The sequence below is a fragment of the Narcine bancroftii genome, chromosome 1, assembly GCF_036971445.1.
Source record: "Narcine bancroftii isolate sNarBan1 chromosome 1, sNarBan1.hap1, whole genome shotgun sequence".
Classification (NCBI taxonomy): domain Eukaryota; kingdom Metazoa; phylum Chordata; class Chondrichthyes; order Torpediniformes; family Narcinidae; genus Narcine; species Narcine bancroftii.
Window position 1 is genome coordinate 12,299,041 of NC_091469.1, and position 16,213 is coordinate 12,315,253.

Below are 16,213 nucleotides of genomic sequence, written 5' to 3' on the forward strand. Positions count from 1 at the left end.
AAACCAGGGAAGTCGACGTTAATGCCATCCAGTTGAATGATACCTAGACAGAATACAAGATGTGGTTCCTTCAATTGGTGGGTGGTCTCAGTCTGGCAGAATTATGCAAAACCCATAAATATGATAACAAGAATACAAATGATAGAGTTTACCTTTTTGTTTCAGCTCTTTGCCAATCAACAATTTGAGAAGCAAAGGAAAAGCCACCCACAATGCTGGTACGTAAGCTGAACACAGGTCTCGTTGGGTAAAGTAAATCAAAATGCAGCACCAAATTGTTAGTGCAACATCAAAGTACAATTCTGATAGGTAAAACTTGTTCACGTTCTGTGCACAGAAAAAAATCAGTTTAGTGTGTCAGATAAACAAAAAAAACAAAAACAAAAAATCACAAATACTTGTTTTTACAACCTATTCTTTATAATAATAAAATTCAAGGGACTGTTACCTATGCAAAGTGCAGCTGACAATGAGAGACTGATAAACCCTACAGCAGAAGGGAGATTCTCCTGCCAGTTTCCTCTTTCCCACAAATGGAGTTATCACTGCAATACTGTGTCAAACAGAACAAATTGGGTATTTTTTTTCAGTTTTAAGGATAATGGTGTGGTCAGCAAAGCAAACATTAACTACCCTTTAACTGCTCCCTAGAAAGTGGCAGTGAACCAACCATAGACAAATGATTTACTCAACCATTTCAGAAGGCATTTTAGAGATAACAACACAGATTAGGTCAGGAGTCAAAGGCCAGACCAGGCAAGGACAGGTTTGCCTGTTTGAGGGATGTTAGTGAACCAGGTGGAGTTTTACAATGGTCCTGTAAGGTTTTATGGACATCATTCTAAGATGAATTGTTGTTGATTATTCAGTGAATTTTAATTACACAGCTGCCCAGAAGGGATCTGAACTCAAAAGCTCTGAACTGATCTGTATTACTAATCTATTAACTTAATTGCTCCTCTTCCAAAGTTAATTTTTAAAAATGGAGCTCCGTCCCTCTGTGGACATGTAGACTGGGGACAGACAACCTTTGTCTATAATTTCTGCAAGGGGCAAGTTTTTTTTAAAAAAACATTCTACAGCATGGGCAAACCCAATGTAGTTAAAGTAACTTAAAACTTTTAAGGATTCTTTCCAAGCTAGGTGACCATAATTTATCACAATACTCCAAATGTGGTTTCATCAACATCTTGTACAATTGTAACATGATGTCACAACTCTTGGAAATGCCCTGACTGACAAAGACAAGTGTGCCAACCACTTTCATCATCACTGTGCCTGTGTCATCATTTTCAAGGAACAACATACTAACCTTAGGTCTCTCTTCTCCAACACTCTCCAGGGCCCTGCCTTTTTACTATGCAAATCCTGCCGAAGTTTAACTTACCACAAAGCAGCATGTCACACTTGTCCCAGCTAAATTCTAAGAGAACAATCCAAATGATTATAGTCAAAGTACATCACTCCTAAGAGAAAGCAGCTCATCTAGCAAGTCCAACTTCATCATAAGCCAAATCTCTAACAGTGGGAATCATCCTTGAGGTTCTTCATAGTTGCAAGTGTACATAAATTGTGTCCTTGTATGTTAATAACAGAAACGGACACTGGCCAGAATACATCGATCATACATTGTTATAATCAGTTTACAGAAAATAATTCTGTTCAGATCATGCTCATGTACAAAGTTAGGAAGCTACAACTTATTTTTTTGGACACTCTCAAGCACTGAATTGAAAACTCTGCTAATGTTATAAATTCACTCACAAATCACGAACATCAAAGAAAGTGCCACCAATTTCTCTTCCTCTTTCCTCATCTGGCCTCAAAAAATTCAGAAGCCATAGCAAAATTTCACAAGAGGTGCACCATATACAATCATTCTGTAAAATATCTACTGCTTTATCAGCTAGAGGCTTGTAAGAGGAGAGGTTGAGGGAAAGGAAATTATTAGAGAGCCATTAAATAAGACAGCCATACATGCATCCCTCCCCATCTCTATAACCCACACCAGCCCCTACACTCACCTTTTTCTAAAAGAAGAGCCACTGTATACTTACTCTATAGTAAAGATTTTTGGCCAGTGTATGAATCAACATCAGCTTAGCAAGGGCTATTGAGCCATACAAGACGACGGAAACATAGAAGTGGCTATACCAAAACATGGAGTGCCCAGTTAGAGACACGAATACTGCTACAATGAGGATGGTCACAAAGATGATGAACCAGCATATTAATGTGATACCAATTCCATAAAGTAGATCACTCCTATAGTGAGAACCTGTAAACAATCACACCAGTTAACAGGCTGTGGAACACAAGCGATAACCAAAGGTATTCAAAACCCGACATTAATAATACAGGTACATAATCTTTTATCCGAAATTCTGAAAACCAAAACCTCCAAAAACCAAACTATTTTTTCCATGGATGTCATCTGCACACCAAAGCTTGCATTTGATGACAAACATGATCCGACGCGACCCTCCCCGTCCAGCACCGTGTCTCAATGCTCCTACCAGTCAGACGTGCTTCTGTGAGTGTCAAAATGAACTGTAGAGTCCCCTATTGGTAACAGAGAGAAGTAGAAAAGAAAACAACTGTCATTATCGATAGTGCAGAAAGTAGAGTAACTGCAGAAGCTTGATCGTGGTGCATCTGTATGGCATCTTACTGAAGATTATGGTGTGGGAACTACCACCATATATGACTTAAAAAAGCAGAAAGGTAAGTTGTGGAAGTTTTACAGTGACGCAACTCCCACCCTAACCATTCAGAGACCTTTCTAATTGGAGTGCCTTTGTTTTGCGTGAATCTGAAATCAGTGCATTTACTTACTGTACCGCCATTACTATTATTCTATTATCTGAAAAAATCCAAATTCTGAAAAGTATCTGGTCCCAAAGATTTTGGATAAAAGATTATGTACCTTTATCAATATACATTCACACATCATTAATGTTGAAGAAATATTAAATCAGAGAGATATCAGGTGGGAGAGAGGCCTCTTGGCCCATCGAATCCATGTCAACTTTCAAGATACACTAATCCTTCAATATTCACAATTTCTATTCTCACATCATCAATATTCAACCACTCAAGTACCTACTAAAGGAAATTTACAGTAACTAATTAAGCCAACAACCTGCTTGTCTTTGGGATGTGGAAAGAAACTAAAGCATGCAGAAGAAACTCAGGCAGCCACAGGAAGAACGTACAAACTCCAAACAGCCCACACCAGAAGTTGAGATTAAACCTAGTCCCCAGTATGGTGAGACAGCCATTCTCCCAACTGCACCACTGTGCAGAAAGGATCTGCAAAATGTGACATAGCTGCAAAGGACAAATGGGTACATTCCAAGGTACAACTTAAGTGAAGACAGATGATAGAATTCTAGGAGTTGGGACCCAGACAACAGAAAACCAGAGATATGTGAAAGGGCAGAATTGAAGATTCACAAGAGGGATGTTGGGCAGGAGGTGATTACAGAAGTAGGAATAAGCCTAGCTGTGGGGGAAATTAGAGCAAGTTGAGAAATTTAAAAATCAAGTTGATGCCAGACCAGAATTCTGGGTCAATCAGGATCAGTCCACATATGATACAGAGAGCAAAATGCTAGATGTCAATGTTTACTATCCATTTCCTCTCCTTGCTTTCTTCCAGAGGAGACCCTTACATAGCAAGACACAACAATCTACAAGACCTCAACAAAGTCCATTCTTGGCCTTGCCTCAAATGTCCTCCAAGTGAACTTTTTTTTAAATGCTAATCATCTGTTACTGATGTTGGGACACTGGGAAATGTTCACTTTGTGGCCACTGGAATCGCAGTGGACACGATGAAATAACCATACAAGGCGTTTTTAGTGTAAATCAAATGGATTTACTCTTCAGAACCTGCGCAACCATTTAAAAGCACGATCGTGTGCTCAGCAAGTGCTGACGTCATCACCCACTGATGTCACATGGCAGGTTCGATGCCTTCTGGGAGTTGTAGATAGCGCTGCTACACAAAGGCCCCCCCCCATCCCCACCCCAGAATGGGCAGAAAGGTTTGTCTGTCTTTTAGGTGGTCAACCTCTGCAACAGACTGTTGGCTGCTGCAGTGTGGAAGACTTGTCCACGTAAGCTGGTTTAAGTCTATCAATAGTGAAAGACTGTAGTTTCCCTCCAATGTCCAAAATACGGGTTGACCTAGTTTGAGTATCCTACAAGGTCCTTCGTGGGGCGTCTGCAAAGATTGACCAAGTGTTCCCCTATGGACGAAGACATTTGCAGTTTTTGAGGTCTTCAGGCATAAAAGAAGAGAGTTCTCCATGCGAAGATGGTGGTATACGGGTCAATTTTCCTACAGTCTCCCTTAGCCTGCTCAACAGTTCCTTAGAATCATCACTGGAGTTGGAATGGTAGGGGACGAACTACCCTGGAAACACCAACAGTGCACCATACACAAGTTCAGAAGAGGAAGCTTGGAGGTCCTCCTTTGGATTTGTTCAAATGCCCAGTAATACCCAGGGCAGCTCATCAGCCCAGTTCGGGCCCTCTAACTGAGCCATCAAGGCTGACTTGAGATGTCAATGGAATCTTTCCACCATTCCATTGGCCTGGGGATGATAGGCATTCGTATGATGAATTGTTGTACCAAGCAAGTGAGACAAGGCAGTGAACAGCGAGGAAGTAAAATGTGGTTCTCTATCCAAAGTAACATGTGCCGGTAAACCAAAATGAGACACCCAGGAACTGAGGAATGTCCAAGCACAAGTGTCTGCAGTAGCATCTACCATAGGCATGGCCTCGGGGCACCGCATAAACCTGCCTATTACTGGAAAAAGATAACAGTATTCTCTTAAAACAGAAAGCAGACCAACAATGTCCATGTGGACATGAGCAAGTGCTGGGAAGGACTGCAGTGGTGCCTTAGTACATGGCTGAACTTTTGCTTTCTGGCAGGCAGTGCAGGACCTTACCATTTGTATAACGTCTTTTTTAAGACCGTGCCACATGAACCTGTCGGAAACCATACGATCTGTCGATCTAATTGATGGCTGTCAAATACATGCACAGAGTCGAATACTTGCCGTTTCCATGATGCCGAAACTAGAGGGCATATGTGATCCGTTCATACATCACAGAGGAGTAGTTTGCCATTAACTCAAAACTGGACATCTTTCAATTGCAGGTTCGTGATTGCAGTCCGATAAGCATTCATCTCATGGTCATGTTCTTGAGCCATGGCCAAAGCTTATGTAGTCAATACCTTGATCTACAGATGAGACCTCAAGTGGAGCAGAGCGAGAAAGTGCATCAGCTACTGCTTTGTCTTTTCCGGAAATATGTAGTATTTTGTGGAGAATTCTGAATGAATGATAATTGCCGTTGTTGTCGCGTTGACCGTGGTTCTGAGACCTTGGAAAACACAAATAACGAAAGTATCGAATAGACAAGTAAATGGCCAAAAGCTCATCAAAATCACTACATTTCTTCCCTGCTTCACGAAGATGGCAGCTGAAGAATGCTAACTGTTTCCATTGCCCATTGACATATTGATGAAGTGCACCTCCTATGACCACACTGGAAACATCTGTAGAAAAGGTGGTGCCTGCATTTAAAACTGGGTAGCTGACCATAGTGGCATGAATCAGCAAATCTTTCGTCTTCAAGAAGAAATTGTTTCCCTCTTCAGTCCAAGGGATGGTTCTGGCATTTCCAGACAGTAAATCAAAAAGAGGCTTCATGATGAGAGCTGCTCCCGGAAGAAACTGACAGTAAAAATTTACCATTCCATGAATTTGTGCAGGGATTTAACCATAGCAGGACTTGAGTATTTGGTAATGGCCTCAACTTTGGATGGCAGCAGAGTCACACCTTCCTGAGTAATCTTATGCCCCAAGAAATCAATAATTTCTTGTCCAAAAACACAATTATCTGGATTTATGGTCAGTCCAAAGTTTTGAAGATGAATAAAAAGTGTACGAAGATGTTCCATATGTTCTTCCTTAGTCCCACTGGCCACTAAAATGTCGTCAAGATAAATGAAGTAATTGGTCATAACATGTCCTAAAGCATCCATCGCCCATTGAAATGATTAAGCAGCATTCTTTAATCCGAATGGCATGCGTAAAAATTCGAACAACCCAAATATGGTTTTTGGAATCTTTTAAGATCACTCAATCAACTCGTCAAGGTTGTCCTTTATCGCCAGCTTTGTTTGCGTTAGTGATTGAACCTTAAGCGCAGTTGATAAGACAAAATACACAGACACAAGGTATGAAAGTTTTAGATGAGGAGTATAAAATTAATTTATTTGCTGATGATGTATTGGTGCTTTTAACAAACCCAGCTCAGTCACTTTTGCATTTGAAGGAATGTTTAATACAATATGGATGTCTTTCTGGATATAAAGTTAACTGGGAAAAAAGTGAAATATTACCGGTAAGTGAAGGAGATTATTCAGTTTATAAGAATATTATTAATTTGAAGTGGACTGACCGAATTAAATATTTGGGTATCATTTTACCAGAATGTTGCCTGGGTTTAAGTTTACCAGAATGTTGCCTGGGTTTAAGCATCTGGAGTATGGGGAGAGATTGGACAGATTGGGTCTTTATTCTTTGGAGCGTAGAAGGTTGAGAGGGGATTTGATAGAAGTATTTAAGATTATGAAAGGGATAGACAGAATGGATGTGGATAGACTATTTCCGTTAAGAGGAGGAAGGTTTAAAACAAGAGGACATGAGTTAAGAATTAAGGAGCAGAGGTTTAGAGGTAACATGAGGGGGAACTTCTTTACTCAGAGAGTGGTAGCTGTGTGGAATGATCTTCCGGGAGAAATAGTGGCGGCGGAGTCAATTGTATTATTTAAGAAAAGGTTGGACAGGTATATGGATGAGAGGAAGATGGAGGGTTATGGGCATTGTGCAGGGAGGTGGGATTAGAAAGGGGTGTTTGGTTCGGTGCGGACTAGAAGGGCCTAATGGCCTGTTTCCGTGCTGTAATTGTTATGTTATGTTATTTTGAATGTTAATTATCAATCTTTATTTAAATTAAATTATGCTCCATTAATGAAAAAAATCAAAACTGAAAAATCAAAATGAAAAAAATCAAAAATGGAAAGATTTACATATTAATTTAGTGGGAAGGATAAATACAATATCTTTCCATGTATACAATATCTGTTTCAATCTATTCCGTATTTACTTGATAAAAAATGTTTTCGAGATTTAAATAAAATGGTTAGGGAGTTTTTATGGAGGGGTAAATTTTCAAGAGTAGCTTTGAATAAATTAACTTGGAAATATGAGTTGGGGGGGGATTACGTTTACCACATTTTCAAAATTATTATGAGGCAGCCCAACTTAAATTTATTAGCTCATTGATGGATTTCGTATGGCCTCCTGGTTGGGCTAAAATTGAGATGGCAAGTATTTCTGAATTTGAAATACATCAATTTTTGTTGAGGTGGAATATGAATTTGTTACAACATTATAATGTGCCTATACTAAAACATTTAATGAAGTTATGGATAAATAAAAATAAAATGATAGGTTCTAAGGGTAAATTATTGGCTTTGACTCCGTTGTATAATAATCAACTTCTTTTTCAATACATAATCAAAGTTTATTGCATTGGAGATTTAAAGGTGTGAAAAATTTAGGAGATTGTTTTAAAGAGGGTAAGTTTTTATCTTTTAATCAGATGAGGGAAGATTTTAGTATTGATAAGAATTCTTTATTTCTTTATTATCAAATTCGGTCTTTGGTAAAATGTATGTTTGGTAGAGATATGATTTTACCTAAAATGACTAAATTTGAGACTTTTCTTATGAAGGTACTAGAGAAGGGGTATATTTCATTTATGTATCAAATATTACAGGATGGTATGGATAAAAAGGGTTGCGATAGATCTAAAATTAAATGGATAATGGATATTGGTTTTACTTTTTCTGAAGAGGATTGGTTAGATATTTGTTATGATAGTGTAACTAGACTGATAAATGCACATTATGCAATGATTAATTACAACTTTTTACATCAATTATATTTGACACCTTAAAAATTAAAAAATATGGTTTTAATGAATCAGATTAGTGTTTTAGATGTGGTGATACGGTTGGAACTTTTCTTCATGCTGTTTGGTCATGTATACATATACAATCTTTTTGGAAGAAAATTCAATTGTTTTTAGAATATCTGTATAAGATTAAAATAGTTTTAGATCCAACAGTATTTTTATTGGGTAGTTTGCAACCTTTGAAAGGTTTGGGATTAGATAAGTTCCAGCTTGCTTCTGTATATTTAGCTTTATCCGTAACAAAAAAATGTATTGCTAGTACGTGGAAATATACAAATATGATTGATATTAATAGATGGGATAATAAGATGAAATATTGTTTAATAATAGAAAAATTACATATGTTTCGCATGATAATTATAATTTTTTTGTTAATAAGTCGTTGTTATACTCAGAATATTTACAGAATATTTATATTGATTAGATTTTAATATGTATATTTAATTTTTTTTAATATTCTTTCTTTTTTCTTTTTTTATGGCTCTCCTTAGGAGAGTTGGCTGAAGGGGGGGGGTTCTTTTCTTTTTTTTTCTTTTTTTTTCTTTTTTTTTCTATCTATATATAGATAGAAAAAAAATGTTCATGTTCATTTGCTGTATACGTCATATATTAATTTGTTTTTTGAACGAATAAATAAAGTTAAAAAAAAAACAAAAAAACCCAAATACAGTAATTATTGCTTTTTTTGAAATTTCTTCTGGCTCTACTGGTACTTGGTGATAGCCATGAACCAAGTCTATTTTAGTGATTTTTGCTCCATGCAAATTAGCTGAGAAATCCTGAATACGAGCCATCGGATAACAATCCAAAATGGTGGCGTCATTAAGCCACTTGTAATCTCCACATGGTCACCAATCTCCCTTGTGTTTCGGGACCATATGTAATGGAGATGCCCAGGGACTGTCGGACCTACTCATTTTGATAAATTCTTCCTTAGCTAAACACAGCTTCTCTGGAGGCAAGCAGTATACTTTAGCATAGATAGGCGGGCCCTTAATACAATGCAGTGAGTAACACCATGCTTTGCAGTGGAGGAAGAAAATTGCAGAGTAGTAATCTCAGGGAAGTCTTCCAACAGCTTGGAGAATTCATCTACTGGTTTACTTTATGTTTGAAGGTGCAGAGCAGGGAATAGTCTGAAAAGTATTTCCATCTATTAGCCAACACCCTTTTAAGTCATTGAGGCAAGAATGAGCCTGAAGAAAATCTGCACCAAACAAAGATTGGGATAATAAATGGCCAAATGCAGAGATGATTCTCGAATTTGACATTCATCTTTCTGGTGCCAGAAGTCGGAATGTTGGAAGTGTTAACTGCTCGTAGTTGCAGATCCAGGGTAGGATGGGGGTGGAAATACACTAACCTGAACCAGAAATTCGCTGGGACAACTGGTCCCATACATACAGTAAGCTTGCAAATTTCTCTCCAACCGCTGAAGCCCTTACTGGCAATTGGCCTGGGCGTTTCCCACAAATGAGCAGAGTGGAAGGAACTTGCAGGCATTTATTCCCCATCGTCCATAGTAATAACACCAAGACAAGGTGTCCACAGGCTGCCTGCTTGCCTTGGGCCGTTGCCTGCTTGCCTTGGGCCGTTGCCTGCTTGCCTTGGGCCGTTGCCTGCTTGCCTTGGGCCGTTGCCTGCTTGCCTTGGGCCGTTGCCTGCTTGCCTTGGGCCGTTGCCTGCTTGCCTTGGGCCGTTGCCTGCTTGCCTTGGGCCGTTGCCTGCTTGCCTTGGGCCGTTGCCTGCTTGCCTTGGGCCGTTGCCTGCTTGCCTTGGGCCGTTGCCTGCTTGCCTTGGGCCGTTGCCTGCTTGCCTTGGGCCGTTGCCTGCTTGCCTTGGGCCGTTGCCTGCTTGCCTTGGGCCGTTGCCTGCTTGCCTTGGGCCGTTGCCTGCTTGCCTTGGGCCGTTGCCTGCTTGCCTTGGGCCGTTGCCTGCTTGCCTTGGGCCGTTGCCTGCTTGCCTTGGGCCGTTGCCTGCTTGCCTTGGGCCGTTGCCTGCTTGCCTTGGGCCGTTGCCTGCTTGCCTTGGGCCGTTGCCTGCTTGCCTTGGGCCGTTGCCTGCTTGCCTTGGGCCGTTGCCTGCTTGCCTTGGGCCGTTGCCTGCTTGCCTTGGGCCGTTGCCTGCTTGCCTTGGGCCGTTGCCTGCTTGCCTTGGGCCGTTGCCTGCTTGCCTTGGGCCGTTGCCTGCTTGCCTTGGGCCGTTGCCTGCTTGCCTTGGGCCGTTGCCTGCTTGCCTTGGGCCGTTGCCTGCTTGCCTTGGGCCGTTGCCTGCTTGCCTTGGGCCGTTGCCTGCTTGCCTTGGGCCGTTGCCTGCTTGCCTTGGGCCGTTGCCTGCTTGCCTTGGGCCGTAGCCTGCTTGCCTTGGGCCGTTGCCTGCTTGCCTTGGGCCGTTGCCTGCTTGCCTTGGGCCGTTGCCTGCTTGCCTTGGGCCTTTGCCTGCTTGCCTTGGGCCTTTGCCTGCTTGCCTTGGGAGTGATGTGCTAAGAGCACTAGAGTGTGACACAGGGTCAATATCTGAGGAGTTGGCTGTGCAGACTCATCTTTCCTCGCTGTGCTTTTTAGCCAGCCATAAAATGTCTGCCTCTGCCGGTACAGCCTTTGGGTCTTTAAATTAACACTTGGATAACAAGAGCCTAATATCATCTGGAATTTTCTCTAAAAAGAGCTGCTCGAATAACTATTCTGGGACTTTCACCACCTGGCAGGGACAGCATTTCATCCATTAGTTTTGAAGGGGCGCATTCTCCCAACCCATTGAGATGTAGAAGCTTGGCTATGGGACATATCATATACCTGTAATAAAAGTGCTTTTAAAGCATCATACTTGCTGGTACATGATCCCATAGGAAGTCTCGAACCCTCTTAGCGATGGCCTGGTCCAGGGCACTGATAAGATGATAATAATGAGCGGTGTCCAATTCAACTTTGTGAAGGTGAAATTGTGCTTCAGCTGTTGGAACCACAGTTCAGGCTCAGCTGTCCAAAAAGGGTGGTAGCTTCACAGCAATGGCTGCAGAGTCCATGTTTGTCTAAAAGTACATTTTTGGACACATCAAGGTCACCAATTGCGTCCAATAGAATTGCAGTGAACACGACGAGGTAACCGCACAAGGTGTTTTTAGAGTGAATCAAACGGATTTACTCTTCATCACCCACACAACCTTTTAAAGGCCAGAATCACGCCCTTGGCACGTGCTGATGTCATCACGCACTGACATCACATGGCCAGTTCAATGCCTTCTGAGAGCTGTAGTGCCGCCAGAGTGCTGCTACAACTTCTCACATCAACCAAAAGCCCTAACACTGACATTGGTAAAGATCGGTTAATTAAGCACATGCCTTGCAATCCCTGGTCTGTTATCACTCAATGCTTGCCAGGGAATGTTTTAGTTCTGTGCCCCTAAACTTACTATCTTATCAAAATATTTCATAAATTAGAAGACAGTGTTAATATGGTTATACAGATGCTGTAGACCAGTGGTTTTCAAATTTTTCTTTCCACTCACAGACCACCTTAAATAATCCCTATTCCAAAGGTGTTCTGTGATGAGTAAGGGATTACTTATGGTCTGTGAATGGAAAAAGTTTGAAAGCCACTGTTTTAATCGTAATCAATTGACTCGTTATGTGCACGATTTCACAACTCCAAAAAAAAAAATGAGCCAATGACAATTTTTCTCAAGCATAATATTTCAGTAACAATTGGGTCCAAAGCAATGATTCTCAACTATCCCTTCCCACTCACATACCACCTTAAATAATCTCTTACTTATCACAGACCATCTATGGCATAGGGATTACTTAAAGTGTATGTGAGTGGAAAGAAAAAGATTGAGAACGAGCATTGGATTGAAGATCAATCCACAGAACCATAAAAGCAGCGGAGACGATCACTGGGAACTCCCTTCCCCCCCATTCGATGTAATTTACCTGGATCATTGTTTAAAGAGGGCTCATAAAATGAATGAGGGAGCCTACCATCCCACGCACAGCATCTTCCAACTACTCCCATCGGGAAAGAGAGCAAAAGAGTTAAAACCAGAACCACCAAGCTCAGGAATAGCTTCATAAGGGCACTGAGACTGATGAATAACTGATGAACGGCTAAAACAACTCTGCAAGGGGCCACTATTTATTAGTCATATTTATTTTAAATATGCATTTGTCTGTATTTGAACTCTGGATCAAAGTAAGCTGTTTCATCAGATTGTACTGGTACAATCGGATGATAAATAAACTTGAATTTGCTGTGTAGAATGCAGATATTTGAGATAGTTGTCCTTTTGTTAAAAAAAATTAAATAGAAATTTGTATTTATCATAAAGACCCTAATCTTCTTTGCTAATCAACCAATAACAAAACATTGGGAAGAGCCACAAATGTCTTTACCCAGAAAAATGAATTATTCCATACATTTTATATGTTGTTTCTTCACTCCAAGGATAGAAAATATTTCTATGAGATGCACTGAAAGGACTGTCTGTTTTGATGATATCTTGGTAATATTACCTTTGTAATCCTAAAGTCACCTGACAAGATTATTATTTATTAATTATATTTATTGCTTCATCAATTGTTTTGAAATGTGTCAATGTCCTTCAAAAATGATGCAAATTTGAGGTGCTTTAGCAAACTACATTATGCCAAACAAAGCATCCATCTTGTAAAGATGATCAATATCACCATCTTAAAAAAACTAAGTGGTGTGGGAGAAGAAACATTTGGAAAGAGAACAGTAACAGGTGATGTACAATTTGTAAATTCAAGTGAAACAGTCAAAGACTCTAGTTAATAATCGCAAATGAAGGACGATGTTAACCACAAAAATTACATGTTCATGTAATGAGGCTTTAACCTTCTGCTCTACAGCAAGTAGAACAGTCAAGCTGAGGGACAAACCAATCATTCTTTTTAAAAAAAAAACTGACAGGTTACTTTAAGGAAAAAATTATTTTATCCGTTTTGGTTTTTCCAAGAGGAATCCCCCCTCCCACTACCCACATGACTGAAAGAGGTAAGAGTAGCAGTTACACAGGAAAACCAGTTTCTGCAGGTCCTCCAAGATGCACACTCCACTCTGACTTGGAAATATATTGCAGATTGTTTGAATCAAACAGTATTCAAACGTACTGTCAAAGCACCTTCACCAAAAAAATTATAGCAGTTCAATATCATGGCTCATCACACCTTTCTCTCAAGCAATTAGAATTGAGCAATAAATGCAGCCTTTTCAAGGATACCCACATTCCAAAACAAGAAACATTTAAAAAGAAAATTTGACAATTAGAAGTTTGACTTACCATCATTTTTTGATACAGAGAACTTTCTTCCCAAGTAGAGGATTGTTGCTGAAGCAACTAAACAGTTTATTATAGTACCAATTCGTTTTGGATAGGCCACAACAAACAACCCAAGCACATCAAAAAATACCATGGAGCCATGACGATATTGCGCAGAGTCAGACAACTCCTCCGATGATGCCAAGTACTGCAGCACAGCTAATATATTATCACCTACAAGTAACACAAGGTAGAAAAGAATAATGGCATCAATTAACTTTATTTCCACATTCTAATTTACCTAGGTTAATAAAAAAGTTTACCACACATTTCATGACAGAAAACCTGCACTGCATGCAAATAAGGGCTCAAAAAATCAAAAGATTAACTGAGTGGCCTTATTTTGCAGATAAGGCTGAAATTAAAATGGAAGGGAAGAAAGTTAATCAGAAAAGACAAAAGTCAAATTATTAAATGCAGCTCTCCAATGATACTCAACATCGATTTTTTAAAAGTTTCCCATTTTGGGTAGCATAGTTGGCGTAGCGGTTAGTGCAACACCCTTACAGCCCCAGCGATCAGGACAGAGGATCTAAGGAGTTTGTCTCTTCTCTTTGGCTTGGCTTCGGGGACGAAGATTTATGGAAGGGTAATGTCCACGTCAGCTGCAGGCTCGTATGAGGCTGACAAGTCCGATGCGGGACAGGCAGACACGGTTGCAGCGGTTGCAGGGGATAATTGGTTGGTTGGAGTTGGGTGTTGGGTTTTTCCTCCTTTGTCTTTTGACAGTGAGGTGGGTTCTGCAGTCTTCTTCAAAGGAGGTTGCTGCCCGCCGAACTGTGAGACGCCAAGATGCATGGTTTGAGGCGATATCAGCCCACTGGCGGTGGTCAATGTGGCAGGCACCAAGAGCTTTCTTTAGGCAGTCCTTGTACCTCTTCTTTGGTGCATCTCTGCCTCGGTGGCCAGTGAAGAGCTCACCATATAACACGATCTTGGGAAGGCGAAGGTCCTCCATTCTGGAGATGTGACCTACCCAGCGCAGTTGGATCTTCAGCAGCGTGGATTCGATGCTGTCGGCCTCTGCCATCTCGAGTACTTCGATGTTGGAGATGAAGTCGCTCCAATGAATGTTGAGGATGGAGCGGAGACAACGCTGGTGGAAGCATTCTAGGAGCCGTAGGAGTGTGGGTATGACAACGGCTCTGTATACGCTAATCTTTGAGATGTTTTTCAGTTGGTTGTTTTTCCAGACTCTTTTGTGTAGTCTTCCAAAGGCGCTATTTGCCTTGGCGAGTCTGTTGTCTATCTCGTTGTCGATCCTTGTATCTGATGAAATGGTGCAGCCGAGATAGGTAAACTGGTTTACTGTTTTGAGTTCTGTGTGCCCAATGGAGATATGGGGGGGGCTGGTAGTCATGGTGGGGAGCTGGCTGATGGAGGACCTCAGTTTTCTTCAGGCTGTCTTCCAGGCCAAACATTTTGGCAGTTTCCGCAAAACAGGACGTCAAGCGCTGAAGAGCTGGCTCTGAATGGGCAACTAAAGCGGCATCGTCTGCAAAGATTAGTTCACGGACAAGTTGCTCTTGTGTCTTGGTGTGAGCTTGCAGGTGCCTCAAATTGAAGAGACCGCCATCCGTGCGGTACTGGATGTAAACAGCGTCTTCATTGTTGAGGTCTTTCATGGCTTGTTTCAGCATCATGCTGAATCCCTCCAGAGGTCTGGAAGGCTGGCGGCAAAACTCTGCATGCCAAACTGCATGAGTTTTTCAAGCTCTGCTGGGACCAAGGAAAGCTGCCTCAGGACCTTCGTGATGCCATCATCATCACCCTGTACAAAAACAAAGGCGAGAAATCAGACTGCTCAAACTACAGGGGAATCACGCTGCTCTCCATTACAGGCAAAACCTTCGCTAGGATTCTCCTAAATAGAATAATACCTAGTGTCACCGAGAATGTTCTCCCAGAATCACAGTGCGGCTTTCGTGCAAACAGAAGAACTACTGACATGGTGTTTGCCCTCAGACAGCTCCAAGAAAAGTGCAGAGAACAAAACAAAGGACTCTACATCACCTTTGTTGACCTCACCAAAGCCTTCGACACCATGAGCAGGAAAGGGCTTTGGCAAATACTAGAGCGCCTCGGATGCCCCCCAAAGTTCCTCAACATGGTTATCCAACTCCACGAAAACCAACAAGGTCGGGTCAGATACAGCAATGAGCTCTCTGAACCCTTCTCCATTAACAATGGCGTGAAGCAAGACTGTGTTCTCGCACCAACCCTCTAAGGAGTTTGTACATTCTCTCCATATCTGCATGGGTTTTACCCAGGAGCTCCGGTTTCCTCCCATCGATCAGAGCGGACCAGGGGTGTAGGTTAATTGAGTCTAAATTGGGAAGCATGGACTCATGGGCCGAATTGACTAAATTTATTTTTTTTTAATGTAGCAGATTGGGCTGAGATATTTAGCCAGTGTTACAAATGAAACAAAATGGATATTGATGGCATTCAATTTTCAAGGAATTGGATGCCTCTAAAACACAATGCCCCGTGTGCAGTGAATGCTTTTCAGAGAGAGACAGATTGGTTCCCCAATTGGGCACAGGATCAAGGAAAGGTGCATTAAACTAGAGACATAGATACAGAAGTCTGGCACTGCAGAAATTTTCTTTTTCAATCTTTTTATTGGTTTTTGAGAAAGTAATATCAAATACATAAGAATATGACATAAAGATCAGGTAAATTAAAATTACAGATAGTAAACAGCATTAAACAAAATACATACGATCCATGTTGTCAATTAAAAAAAAAGAAAAAAAACCTATAACTAATGTAATTTCTAACCCCAACCTATTATCTGAGCAA

The 16,213-nt window shown here is 41.0% G+C and overlaps 1 protein-coding gene across 1 annotated transcript in view; it reads right to left on the reverse strand.

The window, feature by feature from the left end:
* The window catches only part of LOC138755216 (endoplasmic reticulum metallopeptidase 1), a 95,062-nt gene that overhangs the window by 39,629 nt on the left and 39,220 nt on the right, over positions 1-16,213 (reverse strand). The window contains exons 7-9 of the mRNA XM_069920805.1: positions 13,370-13,582; positions 2,058-2,278; positions 153-327 (exon numbers count right to left, since the gene is read on the reverse strand). Of these exons, the coding sequence (XP_069776906.1) occupies positions 153-327; positions 2,058-2,278; positions 13,370-13,582 (609 nt within the window). The remainder of the gene's footprint in view (positions 1-152; positions 328-2,057; positions 2,279-13,369; positions 13,583-16,213) is intronic.